The sequence below is a fragment of the Rhipicephalus sanguineus genome, chromosome 7 (assembly GCF_013339695.2).
Source record: "Rhipicephalus sanguineus isolate Rsan-2018 chromosome 7, BIME_Rsan_1.4, whole genome shotgun sequence".
Taxonomy (NCBI): Eukaryota; Metazoa; Arthropoda; class Arachnida; order Ixodida; family Ixodidae; genus Rhipicephalus; species Rhipicephalus sanguineus.
In genome coordinates this window covers 11,963,964-11,990,294 of record NC_051182.1, presented here as the reverse complement: position 1 = coordinate 11,990,294, position 26,331 = coordinate 11,963,964, and the positions used below count along the sequence as shown (strand labels likewise).

At 45.9% G+C, this 26,331-nt stretch overlaps 1 protein-coding gene across 1 annotated transcript in view; it reads right to left on the bottom strand.

The window, feature by feature from the left end:
- LOC119399292 (beta-hexosaminidase subunit alpha) overlaps positions 1 to 26,331 on the bottom strand; it is a 589,231-nt gene that overhangs the window by 191,719 nt on the left and 371,181 nt on the right. Inside the window, exon 7 of the mRNA XM_049417726.1 lies at positions 19,800 to 19,883. Within this exon, the coding sequence (XP_049273683.1) occupies positions 19,800 to 19,883 (84 nt within the window). The remainder of the gene's footprint in view (positions 1 to 19,799; positions 19,884 to 26,331) is intronic.

Sequence of the window (26,331 nt, the reverse complement as noted above, 5' to 3'; positions counted from 1 at the left end):
GAAAAAGGACAGAATAGACAGAAAGAGCGCTGACTTCCGACTGACTTTATTTTGCAAAGTGGCGAAATATATGCGAGGAAAAGGAAGATAAAAGCAAACATACAGCCTAATCAAAGCCAGTGTAATCGAAGCACGTGGAACGGATCCACCATTGCCTTAACGCCCGGCCAAGTATTCACGTTTCAACTGTGATAATGAAACTGATGGGGAGCTTACGCAGTTTTCATCTAGTGAGTGAATTATTTCTGCTTCGATGATCTCGCAGGTTAACTGATCCCTGCGCCTTGCCTTTATCGCGCATCGATCGAAGAGGGGATTGCAACCGCAATCCCGGCAATGGATGCCAAGGTGCCATTGTATCACATTATGTACATTATTTCGGTGCTCTCGCAGGCGGTCGTTTACGCACCTGCCGGTTTGGCCGACGTAAGCCTTGCCACACGTCAGTGGGATCGAGTAGACGACTCGCACTGCGCATGGGACATAGCGTCACCTGTGCGCTACAGTGCACGGGGCAGAGTATGCGCGAGGTGTGTTGACCTGCTTGCATAGTCTCTGCAATTTTTCCGGTGCAGAAAAAACCACCTGAACGGTGGCGGCTTGGCCAATCTTTTTTAACCTGTGCGATACATCGTGCACATACGGTAGTACGACAGGCCGGCTCTTTTCGACACTCGCTTCTCATGCCTGTCGCCGCGCTGCACGACATTCACCAGGTTTTCTGCCACAGAAACCAGTACGTGTGACGGATATCCGGCTTCTTTCAAACGCTCTACTTGTAGAGCGAAACTGCGATTGACAGTGTGGGGGCAGGACTTTTTTAAGGCGTTAGCAAGGCAAAGGTTCGCGATGCTCCGTTTGACCAATTTTGAATGGGCCGAGCTGAAGTCAGTTGGAAGTCAGTTGGAAGTCAGCGCTCTTTCTGTCTACTCTGTCCTTTTTCCTATGTTCGCGCGCTGCAAAACCCTGCAATTATGAACACTAACCAACTAGCCCAGGCCTCTACACTTATGAGTCCGAATTCGTTGTTGGAAAGGATGACCTGTACCAAAAGTTCGTGTTTCCTTTTTCAAAAGAATTGAAACAGTTGGCAGTACCCAGAATATATACGCTGACCGTACTCCAGCTCGGGTATGAAAGTCTGATGGTGGACACCTAGGAGGACTACAGATAAGGTGACTGCCGAGTTCTACTGGCCAGGCTTGAGCGAAGACATAAAAAGATGGCAAGTCTTGCGAAATTTGTCAGAGGACCATTCCAAAACACCTTGTAAGACGGGCCCTTTTAGGAAACATTCCCATTAATGATACTCCATTTCAGACAGTTTGGATTGATATAATGGGAGCTTGGAGGCCTTGTACTGCCAGCGGAAACAAATATATTTGAACTATGGTCGATTTTACTACCGGATCTGCTGACGCCGCCCCTCTGCCGACCACAGAATCGAAAAGCGTGGCAGAAGTGGAATTACAAACGTTTTCAGGGGTTCTATTTCCTCGCAAGATATTGAGTGACCAGTGCATTACATTTATGTCAGGGCTAATGGCAGAAAGGGGTCGCCTGCTGTCGATCCATCGAAAGACTACAACACCATATCCTATGTGCAATGACCTTGTGCAATAATTCAATGGCATGCTGCAACAAATGTTATGCCGTATGTGTCAAGATCAACCGAAGAACTGGGGCAGCTATCGGCTCCTCTTGTCTTCGCGTATCGCTAGGCTCGACAAGCCAGCTTAGCGTATTTTCCTTCGAGTTTTTATACGGCCGACATGTGCAAGGTCCTATGAGAGTGTTGAGAGATGTTTGGTCGAAACACACACTAGACACGGAAACAAGAACTACATATTAGTATGTTCTTGACTTGCCAGATCGCATTGAGGAGAACTGTAAAACCGCACAAGAAGAGCTGAAACCAGCGAAAAACTGCCAGAATGCTCATTCTATAAAGACAGGGCGTGCAAACACGGGCACAAGAAAGAGGTCAGGACACCACAGACGCCGTGGTAGCGTCTGTGGTGTCCTGACCTCTTTCATGTGTCCGTGTTTGCAAGCCCTGTCTTTTTAGAATGAATACTTACCAACTAGCTCAGCTCTCTGTTATTCTAAGCTTCCTAATGCTCGCTACGACGCAAAGAGCCACTCGCGCGAGATCAAGAAAGGTGAAAAATTAAAACTATTACTTGAATGAAAACGGCCCTTCATGATAAATGAATGAAAAATATGAAGATGACTATTTAGTTGACCTGGGCGCGAAGAAGCGCTTCTTCCGAAACCACCTACTGAAACGTTACCACGATCGAGAGATCGTATTTCACGGGCGAACATCAGCAACCTATAGAGTAAAAGCGGAGGAAGTCAAAGACTCAGAAACTGAAGACATTCCATTTGTGCATTTTGTGCCGCTAGCGACGACACAGAATTACACCGACGTAGAAAGGTCTCCGGAAGTAACACCTGCACAAGTGAAATCGCTAAGCAGGCTCATTGAATATTTTAAAGATATATTTTCTAATCAGCAAGGCCGAACTAAGCTTGAAGTATTGCATTTACAATTGAAGACACAAGCGAAACAACAAACAAATAAGGCGACACAGGCGATTCAGGTGCAACAATATGTAATAATTTTTGCAGTTCAGAAGGCGATTGATAGGGAGTTTGATGACATGGTGGAACAAGGCATTATAGAAAAATCGGTGTCACAATATTCGGCACCAATCTTTGGGGTGAAAAAGCAAGGTAATACAATCCAAATATGTGTCAATTTACGACAAATGGCCAAAATACTAAGCGATGAGAGCGAACCAATACCCCGAATAGACAAAATGCTCGGGAATGTGACAAAAACACTTTTCAAAGGTAGATTTTCCAAAAGGGCACTAGAAAATCTCGTTGCGGAAAAAACGAGCGCTATGAAACATAGACGCGAGGCACACAGGACAGGCGCGGAACTTTCCACTGAGGTTTATTGAGCAAACATGAGAAATATATAACAACAACCAACAAGAGCGATAACATTTGTCAATCATCCATCCAAAAACAAAAGTGCCATCACCTCGCCAAAAAGCCACGTCATGGCCGCGCACCAACGCTGAATCAGCGTCGTACCGCTCTAAGGAGATATAAAACGTCCGAGAGTAAGGACCATGAAACACTTGCATTAAAAATAAACCTAGAAAGACGCATGCGCAATCACCAAGCCTTAACATCGAAACCCATAAGGAAGCAAATGCCATCTAGACTAAACAGGCCGTCAACGAACTATTTTAGCAAGGTGGAAACAAACTACCCCACCATTCAGGACAAATATTTTTTGTGGGCTAGAGACTCTGCGCATATGGTGAACGGAACTCCAGAAAAAATTTTAACCGAGAGCCCCGTAAGTAAAAGAAACAGCTTTTGACAACAGCATAAAAAACAGAACATTCGACAGGTCTCACGTACCGTGGGAGTCGATGTTTTGCAAAGCATCCGGCGGGAAGCTGACTGTGGCGTAACTTATTTTACTGAGCGAAACGTTACGAAATGACGCGAAAGGTTTGTATAAATTTGATACGCACACATACATGTTGAGGAGCCGCATATGTGTTATATAATCACTTGTTTATAGTTGGGCACAACCAACAGCATTCACAACCTGCATTGAAGACGCTTGTGAAAAAAGCTTATCCTCTGGCATTGAGCAAGCAATTAAGGACGCAGCACAGAGTGCGATGCGCACGCTGACATGTTCTTGAAGGCCCTCACAAATGGACGTGGAGTTGGTGCGACTCCGTGCGATTCGTCGGCGTGCGCAGCGCCGACATCGACGCAAAAAGTCCATTCAAGATCTACACATAGCTAGGCGCATGCAAAAGAAGATCGAGCGTCGTATGGATAAACTGAAGTTTCAACAGTGGGCGAAGTTTTACGAGTCTCTGGACCCTCGCAAACCGCTTTCTCAAATATGGCGAACCGTGCGAGGCCTACGCATTATTCCCGAACAACGTTTTCTGCTTAAAGTCTTTGCCCTCTAGAGCTGACGTCCTACCGGCTAATAGCGCTGTCTAGTTGTGTAGGGAAGCCGATGAAGCGAATGATCCTTGCCAGACTCGAGTGGTTCCTAGAACGCTATTGAGCATTTCCAGATGCCATGGCCGGTTTTCGTCGTCTTCGTAGCTCCATGTACAACGTCATTGAGCTGGTGACGTACGTACAACACCAGAAAATGAGCGAAAGAGCCCTATCTGTCACACTATTTTTAGATGTCAAAGGAGCTTATGACAATGTTTCTCACGAAGCCATATTTGACGCCGTTGAGTTGGTTGCTTTGGGTGGGCGAGTGTACCGCTGCATCTGAGCTACATACAATGAGGTCACTGCAAACTGATGATGAGCCGACTTCTGAGCATTGCACACACCGTAGTGCTCCTCAATGTTGTTTGTTGAGCCCCACACTATTCAGCGTGGTTCTGATAGGTCCCGCAGAACGCATACCACGTTCCATGCAGATATCTCTCTTTGCAGATGATATTTGTGCCCGGACGTCAGGTGTAACACGTCCTCACGTACGTGCGAGGCTCCAGAGAGCAGCGAATTCAGTATCGGCGTGCCTTTGAGAACAAGGCCTCGAGATTTCTTCTGATAAATCGGCGCTGGTGGCGTTCACGCGGAAGGCAATGACGTCATATTCTATCACCATCGATTGAGACATGTCTGCTACGCCAGGACGTACAAGTTCTTGGGGGTCACGATCGATCGAAATGTCTGCTGGAATCCTCATGTGGCCACTCTAAAGAAGCGGCTAACGACCATCGCACAACTTTTCGAATTCCTCGGAGGAAAAACGTAGGGCACGTCAGTGCACGCGATGTTGCAATTATAAAAAACCCTGTTTCTAGGGTACCTGCGCTACACCTTGCCGCTTCTGACGAACGCTTGCAAAAGTAGTATACGCACAATCAAAAACGCCCAGGGGCAGGACTCAGAGTCTGTCTTGAATTACCGCGCTGTACATCAACAGCGGAAGCCATCGCCATTGCCAAATGTCATCCGGCCACAATGCACTTTACTCTGGAAGTGCTTAGAGCTCATATTAGGCACTTTGCTCGCGCCCCTGCCCACCACCTCGCTTCGCTTCCAGAAGATCCACTGAGTGCCTCCATCTATAAGAGAATATTGACTTACCGAGAGTGCCCTCCTACAGTCTACTCGCCTCCGGAACTGATCCTGACGCCCCCTTGGTGCTGGGACCGACCAAAACTACCCTTGAAAGTGCCGGGGATTTGCAAGAAGGCGGAGCTCTCGTCGCCAGCTTTCAAGCAGCTGACTATTGATGCTGCACGAAGAATACAAAAAACATGGCTGATCCCCCTTTTATAGAAGTTGTTATCACACGAAAGTGAAACGTGTCTTCACAGGGGTAGTTGAGCGTTTATTGTGCACTGTTTCGCCACAGGGACGAAGGAATAAATGTTCTAGCAACAAATTTTAATGTCACGCGAAGAAAGGCAAGCAGCTCGAAACTTGCAGCGCGCTATCGAGCAGAAAGGACGCACGAAAGGAACATACATAGGACGAGCGCGAACAACTGTCACAATTGTTACTTCTTTGTGTGTGAGCAACGCGCTCCTTTAAGAAAAGCGGTCGCTGCAGCGAGTGAAGTGACCTTCGTGCTCTCTGTAACGTCAACAGAAACGTCCGGTGAAAGCACAAGACGCACAAACCGCCTCGATCACGAGATAAGCGCGCGCGCACGGGAGACACCCCCTGTAGAGACGCGCTCCCATAGAGTCTCTTACAATAATACCTAGAGGGGAATATGGCGCTAGGTCTATGCGTGCTCCTTGAGCGGCGCTTCAACCACCATAGGAATGACGGAAAGTACAGGCTTCAGATCTGCTTCGGATGGATTAGGTTCTTGAGATTGGCGAAGCTTGTTTGCCCAGTGTAAAAGAAAGCGATGTGATATTATTTCCAATTAAAACTTGCTTCTTGCTTTTGTACGTAAGACTTATTACAAAACGTTTGCCTAACCGTGAGATGGAAGTGAAACCTGGACAAATTCAACTACCAGGATATGCATTCTAAAAAGACAGGGCGTGCAAGCATGGACGCAAGAAAGAAGTCAGGACACCACAAACGCCGACTAACAACTGAATAGATGCAACGGGGGAAAAGGAAGAAGGCACGAAAACTTATCTGCGCATGCCCATGCAATGGGTGAACCTATCAATCCGGCACGCGTGGGAGCCTACGCGAAAGATAACTGTTAAGGCATTTGATTTCATCTTTATGCAAGTTAATCGACGGTTGGCTCACGCATGCGCTACCACTGTTCTCGATATGTCATGCCTCAATCATCAGACGCATTTCTTCATTCCTATGTCGGTACAAAACTGCGCATTCATTGAATTTTGGCGTGCACTTACAATCTGGACAATGTAACGATAGATTAGAAGGTGAGCCTTCGGTTAGTGATCTTTTATGTTCTATTAATCTCTGGTTAATGCAGCAGCCCGTCTGCCCTGCGCAGAAGCGGCCGCAGCTGAAATGAACCTTATAAATTTTTTAAAAGGACTGAGTGTTGGGCGAGTTGGTACTCCATTACTACGAAAAACTGCGCAAAATAAACAGGGACAAGTGAGACACACGCACAAGCGCAGACTAGCAACTGGAAGTTTATTGAAGGAAGCACAAAAATATAAGTAACAAGAAAAACCACGTGAACGATTAGAGGTTGGCGGTTAGATAGTCTATCTCTAGTTTCTAGTTTGTTTAACGTAAGCGAAGGCCTTGCAACGCACATGCTGCCATACTTGTGGATGTAGAATGCCTCAGCCACTTCTCGCGCTGTCCTATCTTTATGCCTTGACAACACCTTTGTTTCCTGCAACAACGGGTGACATTTGCAAACTTTGCAATGCAAGCACAAATTTGATGAAGGCTGAGCTTTCAGCGAAGCCCTGTGATCCACTAGACGATTGTTCACGCACCTCCCGGTTTCCCGATATAGCATTTTCCGCAAGACAAGGGGATGTGATAGACAACACCCTTGCCGCATGCAACTAACGCCTCCCGATGATTAACTTCACATTCATTCCACTTCTTTCCTTTGCCTTCGACTTTCCTATCCACTGCTGCGCAGACTCGGCCCAACTTGTTCCTAGAAGAAAAAAACCACCTTAACACCATACCGGTTTCCCACCTTTTTCATACGGTGGGAGAAAGCATGAAGATACGGGATGCAGGCGATGGGCATATCTTTATCAGTGGCCACCCTGTCGCCACCGCCCTTTCCTTCCTGTTTGAATTTATCCAATAATCTTTCACTTATACAGGCTAAGTTTCCTTCAGGAAAGTTTGATAACTTAAGTCTTTTGATCTGGTTATCGAAAGCCACCGACATTTGATGCGGGCACGACTTGCGCAATGCAGAGTCTAAGCACGATGCGGCTATACCGTTCTTTACTAACTTGGAGTGGGAAGAACGGAAATCGAGAATGGGCTTAACCGACCGAGGCGAATACAACCAACACGTGTGCTCCTGCCCAATCTGATTTTCAAGTCCAAAAATTGGATACAATCGTCTTTTGGGACCTCAAAAGTAAATTTCAAGCCCCGGCCCTTCTTCTTGAACATTTTCAGCACATTGACTCTAGCATTCACGCAATTGTTCTTTTCAACAAAAACAAGAAAATCATCGACGTAACGCATAGTCTTAAGTGCTACACATCCCAAGGCCACTTCGAGGTCACAATCAATCCTACCTAGGTACACTTCACTCAGTATAGGCGCAACACGGGAACCGATACAAACTCCCGATTTCTGCCCGTACACTCCACCTTTCCATTCAACCAGAGTGGAGCGTAAATATACCGACAACAGCTCCAGGAAGGCCCCCACAGAAACGCCACAGTCATTCTGGAACCTTAGCTCGTCGTTGTCCTGTTGTATGCAGTCTCTCACACTTTTCATCAGGGTGCCATGCTCCAACGAGTAGAAAAGGTCCTCCACATCTATACTGAACACTGACACAGGCCCGGGGGGTGCTGTCCTCAGGAACTGAACAACTTCATCTGAGTTCTTAAGGCGGAAGGGATCCCGAATGCACAGAGACGAGAGGTGCTTTTGCAGGAAGCCAGATACCAAACACTGCCAAGTTCCGCGCTCGGAAACAATTACCCTAAACGGGTGACCCTCTTTATGGGTTTTTACAGTGAAGAAAAGGCTCAGCAGCTGAAGCTTGACAGGCTGTGTGCGGATGTAAGAGGTGAGAAAGGAAATTTGCTGAGCCTTTTCTTCACTGTAAAAACCCATAAAGAGAGCCACCCGTTTAGGGTAATTGTTTCCGAGCGCGGAACTTGGCAGTGTTTGGTATCTGGCTTCCTGCAAAAGCACCTCTCGTCTCTGTGCATTCGGGATCCCTTCCGCCTTAAGAACTCAGATGAAGTTGTTCAGTTCCTGAGGAGAGCACCCCCCAGGCCTGTGTCAGTGTTCAGTATAGATGTGGAGGACCTTTTCTACCCGTTGGAGCATGACACCCTGATGAAAAGTGTGAGAGACTGCATACAACAGGACAACGACGAGCTAAGGTTCCAGAATGACTGTGGCGTTTCTGTGGGGGCCTTCCTGGAGGAAAGGGCGGTGGCGACAGGGTGGCCACTGATAAAGATATGCCCATCGCCTGCATCCCGTATCTTCATGCTTTCTCCCACCGTATGAAAAAGGTGGGAAACCGGTATGGTGTTAAGGTGGTTTTTTCTTCTAGGAACAAGTTGGGCCGAGTCTGCGCAGCAGTGGATAGGAAAGTCGAAGGCAAAGGAAACAAGTGGAATGAATGTGAAGTTAATCATCGGGAGGCGTTAGTTGCATGCGGCAAGGGTGTTGTCTATCTCATCCCCTTGTCTTGCGGAAAATGCTATATCGGGCAAACCGGGATGTGTGTGAACAATCGTCTAATGGATCACAGGGCTTCGCTGAAAGCTCAGCCTTCATCAAATTTGTGCTTGCATTGAAAAGTTTGCAAATGTCACCCGTTGTTGCAGGAAACAAAGTTGTTGTCAAGGCATAAAGATAAGACAGCGCGAGAAGTGGCTGAGGCATTCTACATCCACAAGTATGGCAGCATGTGCGTTGCAAGGCCTTCGCTTACGTTACACAAACTAGAGATAGACTATCTAACCGCCAACCTCTAATCGTTCACGTGGTTTTTCTTGTTACTTATATTTTTGTGCTTTCTTCAATAAACTTCCAGTTGCTAGTCTGCGCTTGTGCGTGTGTCTCACTTGTCCCTGTTTATTTTGCGCAGTTTTTCGTAGTAAAGGAACCTTATACACCACAGTAGTACGGCAATCAGTGAATTTGTTTGTGTGTTTCACGAAAGAAATATCGGTTCGCTTCTTGTCTTTGACTCGCTCATTCTTCCTCTGCCCAGCGACACATATCTCACCTAGCTTATTGGCAGCCGTGAAAATAAGATTACCGACGTACCTACTTCCTACTTTCTTTAGCCTGTGAGATACGCAATGAATGTACGGTGTACCTACGACATGTTTCTGCCGATCGCTTTCTGCGACCACGCTCGGACTTAACATAATGGATTTCTTTAAATGCTCAGCGACAGTGGCCACTGCATCACAGGGATAACCTACATCTAAAAGACGCGTAAGCTGTGCGTTAAAGCCATCACTCATTTTGTGTTCACACGACTTGGTGAGGCCAGACTTAAGGCAAAACGTGGTGATACCGCTTTTTACACCCTTCGAGTGCTTCGACGAAAAATTTAATAGCGGTTTTGAAGATCTAGGAGCATACTGCGAGCACACGTGGTTCTTCTGAAACGTTAAGGAAATGTCTAGAAATTGTATTCCATTATTCTGAGGCAACTCTTTAGTAAAGTTCAGCCCTCCTCCATTTAACTGAAATTTTTCGCTCACTGAGGTTACCACGTTTTCAAAGCCTTCACCACTACAAAAAATCAAGTAATCGTCCACATAACGAAAAACCTTAATGACAGGATTACCTAAGGCACCTTCCAAAAGTTGGTCAATCTTGCTAAGGTATAAATCACTAAGAACCGGAGCAACCTTAGAACCAATACAAATCCCTGATTTCTGCACATAAACGCCTTCCTTCCAACCTACCAGCATCGACTTTATATACATGGAAAGAATTTCTACAAAAGCCCCGGTAGAAACACCACATTTATCGGTGAAAACCATCTCGTGCCCTTGTACGTTAATACATTCATTAACACATTTTTAGAAGTCCTCATGCGGCATGGAGTAATAAAGGTCTTCAATATCCGTACTAAAAGCTTTACAACAACGGCGGTTCTCCTCTGAGAGGAACTGAACTAGCGCCTGAGAATTACGCATAAGAAAAGCGTCTGGAAAACTCAACGAAGTTAAGCAGTTCTGCAAATAACTAGATACAGCGACTTGCCAGGTGCCTTTCTCTGAAACAACGGCTCGAAATTGAATCTCGCTCTTACCTGTTTTCGCTGAAAAAAACAATTCTAAAGTAAATGATTTAGCCTTCTTGACATTACCAGCTATTCCTTTAAGATTATGTCTTAACAAAAGGGCGACAGCACGTTGCCTAACTACTTTACCGTTTACCGGTTTAAGTTTTACCGTCGAAAAAATTCTTAGTTATGGCTGTTAATCCTTTTTCGGAGAACAAACTGTCCGCCATAATTACAAAATACCCTTCCTTATCGCAAATTACTGGCCTGAGTTTCTGCTCCACGCAATAATTAACCAAAGGCCGGATAAGATCAGGACACTTGAGATGCATATTAGATCCCTTGATACTAGCAACGCAGTCCGAAATGCAGTGGGAGCGCTCTTCTTCAGAAACTAGTCTAGTGATTGTACGCGGCAAACTTAAAACGTCTATTGGTTTTAGGTTCGGCTTAAAACAGTATTTAGGACCTAAGGCTAGGATTTTACAGTGGCTATCTTCTAAGGCATCTCCTCCAAGGACTAGCAAGGTTTTTTGCGGTGAAACAGTAGAAAAAACCTTCCTCTTACATGGTTGACGTTCTCGAAGTTTTACTCTCCATATGTATTCCGCATGCTGGTTAGCTACGCTAATCCAGTCGGCGTATAGCTGTTTCTGGCGGCGATCGTCACGCGGGGTACAGCAACGGACCTTGAGGCACTCTTGGTAAAATCTGACTTGACGCCAATATTCCGCGGTCAAAATGGCACATATCCTCCATGCATGTACGGTAGACGGTTGTGGAAAGCCGCACGAAAGTTGAACTTCAACTGGGCAAATTCTGTTCTTAGAAAACCATGAAAAAGTCCTAGCACGGGCCACGCACATAGCAATTAAAGAATCCAAAGAGGCAGGATTGTTCAGATAAGTAGGAGAACACGGAAAATGGTTCAGAGTACTAGAAATGAAGCTTAGAATAACGGAGAGCTGAGCTAGTTGGTAAGTATTCATTCTAAAAAGAATGAATTTTTAGAATGAATACTTACCAACTAGCCTAGCTCTCTGTTATTCCAAGGTATGCATTGCTCTGCAATTGTGTTCCAGATTTGGCGTCACCAAATAATGAAATATTTTTTTACAAAACTTGAAAACAAACACGCTTGTTTTTCCCTCGAAAGTACGCATTGTCTATTTTTGGAAATAACAGTACCGTATTGAGTGAGAAACACTTAACGCATCATCTGCTGCGATGCCAGCTTCGTCTCTCCAAGTGATCTGCCCCCAACGCATCTCTCGTTTTGTTGTGAAGTGAAGTCAAAGGAGTGTGACGGTGCGTCTACTTAGCTTCGCCGTCGTTTTGCAGTTGATTTGAAAGAGTTTTGACATGTAGCGCTTATCACAAAACGTGAACTCTATGCAATCTCCTGCACTGGCATGGGACCCTACATATATGCGCAGCGGTGAGTGCACGACGCTTTGCTAAAACTATCCAATACAACCTTTAAAGCTGCAACGTGGCAGCAAACCAAGAAACCTAGCGGTCGTCAGCCTCTTTAGCAACAAAGGCACTGCTTGAGTGCTTTGCGACGCACCCCACTGCCCACGCCTCGCAAAGAACGAAACTGAAACTGTAGAAAAAGATCTGTAGACAGTTCGCTTGCTAACGAAATCGCATCCGAAGCCTGTACTTCCCATCATTCCCATGGTGGTTGAACGATCGCAGCGCCAGTTTCCTCTCTAGGTTATTCTATGAAACACTAAGCGTGCTCCCATCGGAACGCGCGAGGCGACGACCTTTAACGCGCGCCCTCTTATTCATGCTCTTCGCGCCATCTCGCTAGTGATAACAAGAACACGCTGAAGCCACCGAGCTCTGAATACTCCAACGGCAAATGGTGTATATAAATAGCTCGCCGTTAGGAAGCTCCAGAACGTAGGCTCTGTGGCCGAGTGGTTTCGCGCCGCGGGCTGCGGAGCGAGGAATCTTTTTTTTCAATTCAATTTCAAAATTTGTTTTATTGTGTTCTTGTACAAGGAACAAGAAACAAAAGGATGTTGGGGCTAAAGGCATATAGCCTGACAGAGGACCCAACACCCTTGTACACAGTTCGTACAGCAAAATAAAAAAAACAAATAAAAAATACAGCTTTCGCGGCATCCAGACCATCATGAAGAAAAGAAACAATAGAGAGAAAAAAGAAATAGCTGACAAAAAAATGCCATGTTACATTGAATCTGTCTGACTATACAAATCTTGTACATAACATAATCCCTCAGGAAAGAATTAGACTATAACATTAGAGGCATGTGATACATAACGTTTTTATAGTTTATACAATACATGCAGTACAAAAAGTTCCAACTCCTAACTACTATCATTGCTAGCATCAGTATTTTTTTTATGATCCATCAAACAGTATGTTTTCCTGCATTAGCACTTCTTTAACTTGTACCTTGAATGATTTTTCTGTACAATCAAAATTAAGCTTATGTTCTAATTTGTTTAATATGCAAGTTGTTTGATAGGTAAAAGTTAGTTTACCATAATTTGTTCGCGTTCGTTGTGGACGGCGTAGGTTTTGGCGTATAGGATAAGTGTGTAGTCTAGCTCCTTCGTTGGGCTCATACAATTTTTTTCTGTATATCATTTATAATATTTTCATATAATAGACTTGATCAGCACGAAGCATATGATATCTTTCAAATAAAGGTGCTGTCCTCAAGTTTGCGTAATTTCCTTGGTGTTTACAGTAGAGGCGGAGAACTCTTTTTGTAGAAGAACAAGTTCTTGTAGTTAGTTTGGGTAGTTGTTCCCACACCAGAGCTCCATAGCACAACTTAGAATAAAAAAGGCAATTGTATAGCTGTTGTTTCAGCCATAGGGGAATCAGTTTAGAAATTCTGTACATAATACCAATACTTTTTGATAGGTCTACACATAGTTGGCTAATATGCGCGTTCCAGCTTAACTCTTCATTAAACGTCACTCCAAGAAACTTCTGGTTTGTCACTTGCTGCAGTTTCATTCCTGCATAAGTGATGGTTATTTCCTTATCGATGGGTGTATTGCGCGACCTGAAAATAATGTATTTTGTTTTTTCGGCGTTTAATTGCAATTTATTTTGATTCATCCAGCAAGCCAGTGATACAAGGTAGTGATTCACATTGTGTTCTAATTCATTCAGGTCCCGTGATTTAAAAAATAGATTGGTGTCGTCAGCATACATTATTAGTTCTGGTGAATCAGGTATATTAACTATATCGTTTACGAAAATTATGAATAATAGCGGACCTAGCTTGGAGCCCTGAGGGACGCCTCGTTCTAGCGTTAAATAACTAGACGAAACATCCTGCATACGTACGAACTGTTGACGGTTATTTAAGTAGCTTACCAGCAACCGACTTGCAACACCCCTTATTCCGTACTTCTCTAATTTCTGTAACAAGATTTTGTGATCTATAGAATCAAATGCCTTCTTTAGGTCTAAAAATAGACCAAGCGTATAGTTTTTGTCTTCAATATTGGTTATAATTTTATCTTGATATATAAAAGTGCTTGTTCAGTGGATTTATTTTTTTGGAAGCCATACTGACTCTTTGTAATTACTCTGCGTGCGTTAAAGAATGTAACTAATCTGACGTAAATTATATCTTCGAAATTTTTGAGAACACAGTTAAGATAGATATTGGTCTGTAATTACTAAATTGTCCATTATCTCCCCCTTTGTGTATTGGTGTAACTCGGGCTATTTTCAATTCTTCGGGGAAAATTCCATCAGTTAATGTTAAATTTAGTATATATGCTAGCACTTCGCTAATCTCATGCGCGACATGTATTACTGCATTCGAAGTGATTTCGTCTATACCCGCAGCTACATTTCGTTTTAGCTTTTTTATTACTGCTACTACTTCGTTGGGATCTGTTGGTCTCAAGAAAATAGTTTCACTGCCTCGGTTATGACTTCATTATCATTTCTACTGCTTTCTGCACCACGTGGATAAGCCCCCGCTTTTATAAAATGTCTGTTCATATCGTCAACTAATTTTATGTTTTCTGCTGTCGTCAGGGCAGTGTTGGATTGGTCACTTTTTGATCTTCCTGCTAGGTTGTTAACTGCTTCCCACATTTTTTTTTGTTGATTGCGCAGCCGATAAAAAAGTTCCTCGAAGTACGCGTCCTTCGCCCTTTTAATATCGCTGAACTAGCCTAGCTCTCTGTTATTCCAAGGTATGCATTGCTCTGCAATTGTGTTCCAGATTTGGCGTCACCAAATAATGAAATATTTTTTTACAAAACTTGAAAACAAACACGCTTGTTTTTCCCTCGAAAGTACGCATTGTCTATTTTTGGAAATAACAGTACCGTATTGAGTGAGAAACACTTAACGCATCATCTGCTGCGATGCCAGGTTCGTCTCTCCAAGTGATCTGCCCCCAACGCATCTCTCGTTTTGTTGTGAAGTGAAGTCAAAGGAGTGTGACGGTGCGTCTACTTAGCTTCACCGTCGTTTTGCAGTTGATTTGAAAGAGTTTTGACATGTAGCGCTTATCACAGAACGTGAACTCTATGCAATCTCCTGCACTGGCATGGGACCCTACATATATGCGCAGCGGTGAGTGCACGACGCTTTGCTAAAACTATCCAATACAACCTTTAAAGCTGCAACGTGGCAGCAAACCAAGAAACCTAGCGGTCGTCAGCCTCTTTAGCAACAAAGGCACTGCTTGAGTGCTTTGCGACGCACCCCACAGCCCACGCCTCGCAAAGAACGAAACTGAAACTGTAGGAAAAGATCTGTAGACAGTTCGCTTGCTAACGAAATCCCATCCGAAGCCTGTACTTCCCATCATTCCCATGGTGGTTGAACGATCGCAGCGCCAGTTTCCTCTCTAGGTTATTCTATGAAACACTAAGCGTGCTCCCATCGGAACGCGCGGGGCGACGACCTTTAACGCGCGCCCTCCTATTCATGCTCTTCGCCATCTCGCTAGTGATAACAAGAACACGCTGAAGCCACCGAGCTCTGAATACCCCAACGGTAAATGGTGTATATAAATAGCTCGCCGTTAGGAAGCTCCAGAACGTAGGCTCTGTGGCCGAGTGGTTTCGCGCCGCGGGCTGCGGAGCGAGGAATCTTAGGTTCGACTCCCAGCAACGGCACCTTTTCTTCTTTTTTTCTTTGCCATCTGTTGATGTATATTTCACAACGTCATATCCGTCACGGAATTACGTCAGTGTAGCCGTGCTGGACCCCGGCGTAAAGCACCTTCTTGTTAAAACCATGTTAACCTTTACACGGATGGCTTGGCTACTGTTGGAGGATATGCAGGAGCTGTGATCTTCCCAGCAAGAGACGAAATCATCCAGTTTTGAGCGTGGCACAAGACAGCATAGATAGCTGCGGAGCTCGCGGCACTCCGCAGCGCACTCCGCAGGACTGATCAAGAAGCACCACAAAAATGGAACATTTTTACTGACTGGAAACCAGCTCTGAAATGTCTTTGGACCGCTCTACGCCGTAGGCCTCAAGACCAATTAGTGATGTAAATAAGACAACTGTACCAACAACTATTAGACGAAAGACATGATGTAACTTTTCAGTGGTTGCTAGGCCACTGCGGCATCATCGGTAACGAGCATGCCGAAGATGCACCTAAGAATGCTCACGAAAGTGGCGTGATGGAACCTTTTCCACTATCAAGACGAGACGCAGTAGCAAAGATTAATACGCTCGCGTATGATGTCGCAAGGTCTATGTGGAGCACGCCCGGTTTTCTCCACACCCGTCTTCACCGCCTGGATCCGTGCCTACGACTCACTATTCCACCTTGCCTACCCCGATCCGAGACGACCCTTCTCTGCCGCATGTGGCATGGGGTGTCTTTTACGAACGTCTTTGCATGCCGCATCGGAATGACAGACATCGCTGCATGTGACCACTGCGGCAATGACGAAACCATTGAACATATTTTAGGTCGGCGCCCTCCGTACAGCTCTCAGAGACAATCCCTCTCAGCAGCGTTTGCTCGCCTCAATAACGAGCCGATTTATGAGCAGTCAAACTTGGAATAAAGTGTGAAATTGGGCTAGTTGGTGGCAGGTCCTCGTCTTTTTTATGTCTGCCGCGTCTAAATTTTTGCGCTGAGCAGTTTAATAATCTTGGAATGTCGGAAATATCGAGCTTCACGTCAGAAAGCAACGAAGGTGCTGTTGAATTTTCTGCGAGTGTCCCGCCTGGTTGAACAATTGTGACACTCCTGTGTGTGTTTGTGCTTTCCTCCCTCCTTATCCCATTCCTCTCTTCCTTTCTTTTCTGTCTCCCCTTGCCCCTTCCACAGTGCAGGGCAGCAAACGAGATATTTGTTTTCTGGTTAACCTCCGTGCCTTTCCGCATTACATTTCTCTCTCTCCTGCTGAAATGTGGCTGGTTGCTTTTTTCAGAGAAAGAACAAAAGCGCGCAAAACACGCCATATATGAAGTAGACCCGCGCTCGCGCGCCGCTACTCCAGCACTTCCAAGAGTTCTTCGATTGATACGCGGCTGCGTTCGTTCATTTTACAGGGCTTCACGCTATTTCACCAATGAGCATCAAAACACGCTACTGACGCGTCCATCACCGAGCGTGAAGCCGTGTACAATGCGGTGATGAACGAACGTAGCCGTGTGTCAACTAAAGAACGCGTGGAAGCGCTGGAGTAGCGGCGCGCGAGCGCGCGGTTATTTCATATATGTGGCGTGTTTCGCACGCTTTTGTTTTTTCACGGAAAATACAACGAGACAGATTTGAACAAAAAAAGATGCTTGATACTGCGGTTTTTGAGGCGACGCACAACCGTAAACGTACAAATAAAGTTAATTAAATAATTAGTACTTAGTAATGAAATAAATACATCTTGTATGTACACACGACTACCACCACTAAACATCAGGTAGAGCTTTTCTAGAGAGCATTCTTCTTTTTTTAACCTTGGTCCAAGTGAGCTGGGCAGCTGGTACATGGTACGTTTACGTTTTACATTTCTTGGAAGCTCGAAATCTTTCCTGCATCTATGTATAACGAGCACGTGGATGTACAGCTTATAGTTTCAGAACATATTTCTTGCAACACACCTGTGCGATTGCCTGTCATTTTTATCTAAACATCTGTAACCGAAAATGCCAAAATACATCTCACAAGAAATAGAAAGCTCTTAATGTATAAATTTTCGCTTACAATTTTCGGTGGGAAAATGTTAATGTATGTGCGTGTCAGGGCGGAGAGTTGGGCAAGTTGGTAAGGTGAATAATAGGACATGTTTACTAGCGAAAAAGACGTGGACGAGAAGAAGGAATACATGACAACGGTAGCATTATTCAGCCCCCAACGGCACGCCTTCTTTCTGTGTTTTAGCTGTAAAGAACAGACTTAAGGTGTTCTTTTTGGCTGCAACAAGGTTCTTCCTGAGGCTGGGAAAGTTCGAATAATCACACAACCGTAACGCCCTTTTCTTCAGATCTGTCAATGAAGTCTGTGTAGACACAAAATTCTTGGACACTGCCTCTTGCCCCTTATTCTCATAAAGACTGACCGGTAACACAAAAAAGCCACCTTCCTTATCAGATACTAACAGCGCTGGCTCATTATTCTTCGTGCTCTCAATAGTTTCCTTCACCGACAAGCCTTGCATAGCCCTGAGCCTCTTGCTGTTAAGGCAATCAACACCTTCCTACACAAGTCTATCACATTTATTATCTTTGGCACGAGAAGCTACCTTTAGAGCCATGGACAGAAGGGTTACAGTGTTCTCATTAAGAACAGTGCAAACTTCGGTCCAGAACGCAAAGCCACATCCACCGTGTCAGGCGTAGAGGACTGTCCATGGTACGTCACCTTTGCAGAAGACGTATCCTGCTTCTTCCTGGACTTCTTCCATGAGCAGAGCAATGGAAGCTGCTTGGTCCACAGGAACTCGGTCACCGTTGACGCCTTCCTCATGAGAGCTCGAAACACACACTCACTGTTGTCTCCGACGACCAGTGAAGCAGAAAGCACTCTGATACATTCTTGATAGAATCGCTCCTGACGACAAAGTTCCGTACGGATACAGGAGAACTTAAGTTTAGTTTACTGCTTGACATCTTGACCGCACAAAAAAGACGAGGACAGAAGGAGGTGCGGTCAAGATGACAATCCGTACGGATAGACCGCATATACGCGTTGCAGTTGTTTGTGATGCGAAGCAAGGTCCGAACAACGCCTGTACTTCAGGGGTCACTAAGTGGTTCTTCAGTGAAAAGGTGTAAAGCCTTGCCTTGAACGTAGAAATGGCTAATAGCTTGACGTAGGTGATTGAAGGATTAACACATAAAAAGAATGCAAGAACAGGGCCCATTTTATTGATAAGTGATACATTTAAGGCGGAAAGTTGGGCTAGTTGGTAACGTGAATAATAGTATATGTTTGCTAGCAAAAAGACGTGGACGAGAAGAGGAGCGTTGTCCTGTATTCCTGCTTCTCGTCCACGTCTTTTTCGCTAGTAAACATGTACTATTATTGGCGTGTCAGGGCCCATTGTATATGAAGAAATGTTTTCGGCACAAAGTCAAGTGCGGACACAAAGGAACAGAATGAACAGGACAGGCTCCCGCTTCCAACTACGAAGCATTCAAACATGTTTACAGAGTGCGTGTGCGTCGATGGTGGCTTATTGCGTCCCGTTAAGTTGAGGAAAAGAGTAGATAGCACGGAATGATGAGTGCTATACGATTCGAGCCAGGCAGCACCGGCCCAGTGCCAATAATGACTTTGACAGAGTAATGGCGACGTATTGTAAGGTGTGTGAGCACTATCGTTAGTTCAGTGGAACGAAGTTTATCTGCAGAGTGATAGACATAACGTCTAAGAGATATTGAAGGCGTTCTACATCAAGGAAAATGTGTGATGGCAGCGTTAGTACACCGCCTTCATCCGTGCCAGAAAAGCAACTGGGTTATCTCGGTAACACTCAACGGTTTGTTTGAATATCATGCGCTGGTGACAATTATGATGGTACATGCACACTGTGATCATATCTAGGGATGTCCTGAAAAAGCGTTTTTCCCCTTGATGAATAAAGCAGTTCGCACTTAGTGCCCATGCTGTTTATTGGTTCCCTATTTTAGTTTGCGCCGTATTGTTTTCTTGAAATGTGAATCTTCACCAACTCGCTGGTACTAGGATCTTTCAGGAGGCGTTACATAGATGCAAATTCACTGGATTCATAAATTTCACTTTTTCTAACACTGTAATTATAGGCAATCGCTTTCAAAATTTAAGGTAATGTACGCGTTAATTGAAAGTGATGGTGCACAGAAACTAATCACACAATAAAAAAATAAGAAGTAAGAGCCCACCTTTGTATGTAGTGCTCCTCCAGTTTTTCGAAACGAGAGATTCCATTTTTTTGCATGAAGCTTGTGATGTTTCGGTTCGACTTCCTGCGCACGAAATCAGACACCATCAAAACGGCATTATGAGAGGCCCTGCTGATTCAGCAGCCTACAACCTTCAAATGCTTTTTTACGCCTGTTTTAACTGGAAATTTCAACCTCTCGCGTCTTCTGGAGAGAAACGGAATCACTTTTCTGTACTATTAACATAATTAACCAACATACAATGAAGCCCAGGGAAGCATATGGGGGAATTATTTGTAGCCTTTAAAGGTCCCCTCACCAGGTTTGACAATTTTGAGCTAACGAGCGAAATACATACACTGGGCGTTCACGATCACGTCTGCCAAAATTTGCAACGCTACGCGCCGCGGAAATGGGTCCAATTTCAAGGTGAACGCTGCTTGCCCTTCCTCTCGCGGGAGCGCGCTTTAGAGCATGAGGAGATGACGTACATGAGAAAATGGCCCTACGTAGATGGTAGTGCAGTGACGTCGCTCCTCTACGTAGACGACTGTGCTCTGACGTCGCCAACAATAGCACGTGACGCTGCGATAATTATTTGACACGACATGTGTAGATTGTGTAATTTGTTGCTTGAATAGATTAATAAAACTTGACAGAAATAATGAGACACACAAAGGGAATGTGTGCGTCATTTCTATTTTTTTCGTGAATTGCAGCGAGATGCGGCGCTAATGTGCCTCCCTTTCCCATGCGTTCGTGTCCCTGCGGTTAGCGCATCGAGCAGACGCCAGCCCTGGAAACGAAAATAATGTTCTGGCGCGTTCGAGCACTCATTATTCTCCTTTATTCTACCGCGTCCAAGTAAACGTTAATGCGGCACGGGCTCATGATACCGCCACTCTCGTGCCCGTACAAATGTCTCAACTTTCATGCCCGTCCCGCAGAAACAGGCAGTACACCACAGAAAACGCCGACAAAACGCCCATGGCCGCTACATAAAAAAAAAAAAAGGTAGCGGCCGTGCAACGCCGCTCGCGTGCTCGGGCTGGCTCGGGCACGTCATGCGCACGTGACCATGCATGCGCATGACGTGTTCATGCGTATGTGTCAAGTGAAGAGGGCAGGGAAGGGATTTGGCTTGCGAAGGCTACACGGGGCGAGTGGCAAGGGTTTGAAACTCGCCTTCTCGCATCATGGTTTCGCGCCGCTACAAATTATTGTTTTTCTCAGCTCGTAATGAACCGATTTGAAAAATGCTTGCGGCATACTGCTCTTCATTCGGCACACAACAACTTCCAGCGTCTAACTAAAATTTACTATGTGGCCTGGTGAGGGGCCCTTTAACATTAGCGTAATAATTACGGCATAAATGTAACAGAATTAAAGTGGATGAAAAAAATGCGCCCACCTCCCCGAAGGGAATCGTGAGGAAATGCGAATGCATTTCTTGCGCCGAGACAGGGTATCGCTGCCGTCAGACATTCGCCTTCACCGACTTCTGCCATCGCCTTGAGAGGCGCCCAGCCAGCGAACGGTCGAGAGTGAGGCGCGAGCGGACGGGAGAGTGGGGCGCCCGCGGTCTCGGCTCGGCGTTGGCGTTTCACAGCGGTGTCTCGAGCACACATTTCCGGATGTTCTTGAGAGGCGCCCAGCCAGCGAACGGTCGAGAGTGAGGCGCGAGTGGACGGGAGAGTGGGGCGCAGGGAGGAGACAGAGCGAACGGCAAGAGAAGGAGCGGCGAAGCACTGCACCTACCCTCTGCTACACTCTCTCTCACCACATGCTCCGGTTGCTACAGGCGAGGATAAGCGCGCGCCCGCAGCTGTTGCTATGGGAGAGGACGCCGCGGACAACGCCGGACGCCTGACATAGCCCGACTAAGAAATGCATTCGCATTTAAAATCAGTTGGCCGCAGGTACTGACTGAACATTCGGATAAGGCGTCCGGTGCTCTACCAAGTGAGCCACAGTGATGGCCCATGCACTTTATTGGATATTTCTGTTTGTGTAATCCTGCGAGTGCTAGCCAGCGCCACTCATAGCCATGACGGCGAGTGTGGAGTACCCTTTTTACCAGCTGGCATGGCGTCGTACGTCATAATTATACGAACTGCCATGCGGCTAATAAACCCTGGCATGTTATCTGAAGGCATTAAATTCGCCGGGACAAGAACCTCGACGTGAACGTCGCCTCGACATACGTGGTAGCTGTTCAACGCGAATGCAGTAACACTTCTTGTACAAGAAGCTCTCTAGGAAAAAAACGAATTTTTACATTGTTGTGTATTAAAAACCGAGCTTTTCTGGACACATTCCCTCTTTTATTCTCTCAAAGCGAAGTTGTCGTCGCGGCAAACTTGATGCCTTCAGTAGCATGCGATGGTTTATTGGTCGGTTATCGCTTCAAAAATCAGATGATTAAGGAGAACGAGAAAAAGATGGTTGATCCTCGGACTTGTTTGGGGCAGCGCTAAAGAACACACGGACAAAGACACATAGTAGACGCCACGGGCGCTGACTTACAACTGAACTTTATTGCCTTTGCCAGTGCATTTATATGTGCCATAATCGCTCGTTTGTGACAGCCACGTTGCCCAGAACTAACAAGCAGCGATAAACAACAATCTTAACAATCTGTTTAACTATAGCAGAGGAATTTCACATGGAGCATGCGTGCAAGAGAGAGAAAAAAACCAAACAATAACAACGACATAGTAAAATAACAACTGGCGGACGCTTCGCGTGTAAAAGCATAAAACGATGAAAGATCACATGACAACAAAAGGGAAGTGCAAGTGAGAACCACGCTAAATAAAACCTTTGAGATAATCAATCTCAGCGTCAGACAAAACGATTGAAGGCCTGCTAACGCAGTTGTCACCTGCCTTATGTATGAAAAAGGCTTCCATGATTTCGCGCTCAGTTTTATCTTTCGCTTTCTTGAGGAACTGTGTACGATGAAAATCAGGGGTACAACCACAGCGTTTGTACCCCTGAACCACAGCGTTGATCCCCCTGTCATAGGAATCGGTATAACACGAAAGTGAATCGTGTCGTCAGAGAAGTAGTTGACTGCTCTAGTGCATAGGTATATTCGAGTTTGTATAATGTCTATTGTTGTTTGGCAGATCTAGCACCGCCTGATGTGGACGCACTCACGTTGACGCCTAGTGGCGCATCTCCGTGCCAACGACAAACGCCCATGATCATGATTTAACCCTTGCGTAGCTGAAGTTCTTAACATATACGTGGACACCGCATATGGTGAACCCCGCACAAATATGGCAACAACAAGCACATCATAAACACTGATACTCGATATGCACACCTCCAAAGCGTCGTGAAACGCGAAGACAAACGGTACGCGCGTCGCGTCTTCCCTCTAGCCTGACAGTTAATTCCTACAGGGCGAGCGGGGTACGCGGGCGACAGCCAGGCGAGCGTCGGAGAGCTATTTGCTATATGGATGGATGCTGTGAGCGAGGGTTATGCTAAAGCCACCACCTCGCGGTCTGTTACACGAAATTACACTTATATTGGAAACGCGCCGAATGGGACGGCGCAGCAACGGCGCGTTTTTGTAGCATCAGCTACACTTGCCTAGCCGGAGCCGATTTCGCGTGGGTCATCATGAGCCGTGCTGCGGACGCGCGAGGATGAGTGCGGCGCCGGCAGCGCAAATTTGTTTCCTCGAGGGATCGCGCACGCGAGGAAGAAAACGAAGCAGTGCGACATGGAGGAAGGAATATGCGAGGAGGAAACCGGGATCGGCGGACGGCTGTTCCACCGCCGGACTGCACCCCCGGGAATGTTCCGAGCAGCGGAACAGCCCAGCTAGAGTAGCCCAGCAGACCGGCTTCCTCCTTGCACTTCTCCGTTTGCGAGGAGGAAACCGGTCTGATGGAGGCCGTTCCTAGAGGTGTGCGCCGAGACGTCGGCGCGCCGCCGCCGACACTTATCGCTGCGCCGCCGCCGCCGAGGCCAACTGATCGGCGCGCCGCCGCCGCCGCCGCCGACGTATCCTCTCGGCGCGATCGGCGCGCCATTTAAGTACGATTAAATTTTTTTTCAGCAAATCTAACTTTGTTTGGCACCTTCTGCCACCAGTAAAGGCTCGGTTTTTAATTCTGCCCACTAGGTGTACGAAACACACCTCAAATGATTCGCCTGCCGCTTCAAGTTAAATCACTGGACCACAAAAAGTTGTGAAGCATTCCCAATAATGCGGAAAGGTAGTGTTGCATTCAAGATCAACGGGAACGTCAAGTAAATTTAGTGACAGCGCCAACGGTGGTTTTTGGCGAGGACTGTCGACATATTCTGGCTGACGATCTGCTCCCTCAAACAAAATGTGTTACATGAGGCGGGATTTGAAGGGTAATATAAGGCGGCGGAGAGTAAAAATAAATATGTGAAAGCGAGTCGAGGAACAGCGGCAGTTCAAGGGGGAAGGGCGGAGTGTAGGAATGGAGGCGGGCGGGGTTAACCTATTGTACAAGCTTGACTTTGATTCGATGCGGATGGAAGGAATTAATCGCTTATATTGCTCAGCAGTCTAAATAAGCCATAGCTGTTTAGGGTATATATTTAAAAAAAAATCAGTTAAGAAACTGGAATATGTGGAGGATAAGCCTTTGAAGAAAGAAAGAGAAAAGGACAATAGACGAAATGCACAACATATTGTAACAGAACAGAAAGGATCCCCAAGGGTGGCAGGTTCAGCAAGGTCGACAGTTGGACGATATGGTGATCACCATATAGTTCGTGTGAAGTAACGCACAGAACAGGACAATGCGGACAAAGCACTAAAGTGTGGGTACGGGTGTATAATGTCTTTTGTTTCCTCCGCTTTGTCCTGCATTCCGGGCGATGCTCCACGGCAGGATATCAAACTGAGTTATCTTCTGCCTTTCCTTCGTCCGTTTCCTATCTCGGACTAAATTCAACTATCTAGATCTAGGTGCCGTTTTGTCACAACCACAGGACATCACTAACGTAGCTTGCTGGGCGAGTTGGTTCATAATATTCTTAAGAGGAAACAACAACAACAAAAAAAAACACGAACACAGCGAAGGAGAGCAACACAAGCGCGCGCTGGACTTACAACTGAATGTTTATTGAAGAAAGTCCTCACACACATGAACCAGCAGCGCATGCGTAAATAGGCTATCTGACTGATCACGTTGCGCAAAATTTTACGCAGCTAGGACAGTTGAGAAGGGACGAACACGAGCGCTCGTACGTCTTCGTCCCTTCTCTTGTCATGTACGTGTCAAATTCTGCGCTACGTGATCAGTTATGCAATACCAACATGCCCAACTTCATACATCCTGTAGGCTACCTGAGACGTGTCACAGTTGCACAACTAATTACAAAGCCAAGAAACGTGTCAAAGTGGTACAAACAGCCTATTTCCACGAAATACCAAAATATCAACGTCCCGTGCACCCGCTATCTAGAAATGCGAATTGTTTATCTGTAAGGAAAACTGAGCGATCACTCGATCACAAAACACGTTGCCATGTTTTTTTTATTTTATTTCGAAGGCTTCACAAATGTCACAATTCCTTTACCAATGACACTCACTGATTTGAAATCAGGGGCGCAGCCACAACCTTTGCAGTGTAGAGGTAATTAGTTTCCACCAGTGCCTGTGGGGAGTAGATTTCGGTGTCCTCGAGATCTGTCATTCAGGCATCTCCTTCGGCCCGTCTGACCGATGTAGACGCGGCCGCATGACAAGGGAATTCGGTACTCTATATACTGACATTTAACCTCTGCAGTCTGCACTGCAAAAGCTGTGGCTGCGCCCCTGATTTCAAATCAGTGATTGTCATTGGCAAAGGAAGAAATAAGATTGAACGTGAAATTTGTGAAGCCAAATATAAACATTTAGTTGTAGTCCAGCACATATTGTTCTGTCTGGTTGTTATCCTTTTGTTGTCTTGTGCTGGTTCCCTCTTAAGGACATCACTAAATACCATCAAGATTATCGTCAATCGGCCGCATTACAACCCCCCCCCCTTCTTCTCCCGCTATTTTCCCATCATGCACAGGCATGTGCGGAAGGTCTTCACCATCGCGCGAACTGAACGAAAGAAGTGTTACACTTTTCGCGCCCACAAGTTCTACAGACAGAGCCTTCTTTCACCATGTAGAATTCAGACTCAGGAAGATAATTTCGAATAGGTTAAGATCACACTTCATTACGCGTAGCCATCGCGGCACGTACCCTGCTCTGATGCTGACCCAACAGACGCGTGTTGCTCGCATTTTGACGGACGCTAAATGCAAGAGGCCCGTGTATGCATGCGATGCCAACAGTGCACGTCAAAGAACCCCAGGTGGTCGAAACCCCCGGAGCACTGTGGCTTGCCTCGATCATGTACGTACATATCGTGGTGTCGGTACGTGAAACGCCAGAAACTACTGCTAGACACTGTACGTGACTTGAGATAAATCCATATTGAACAGCGCAAAAAACGAGACACAAAGAAGAGGCTGCACAACACGAGCGCTGACTGCAACT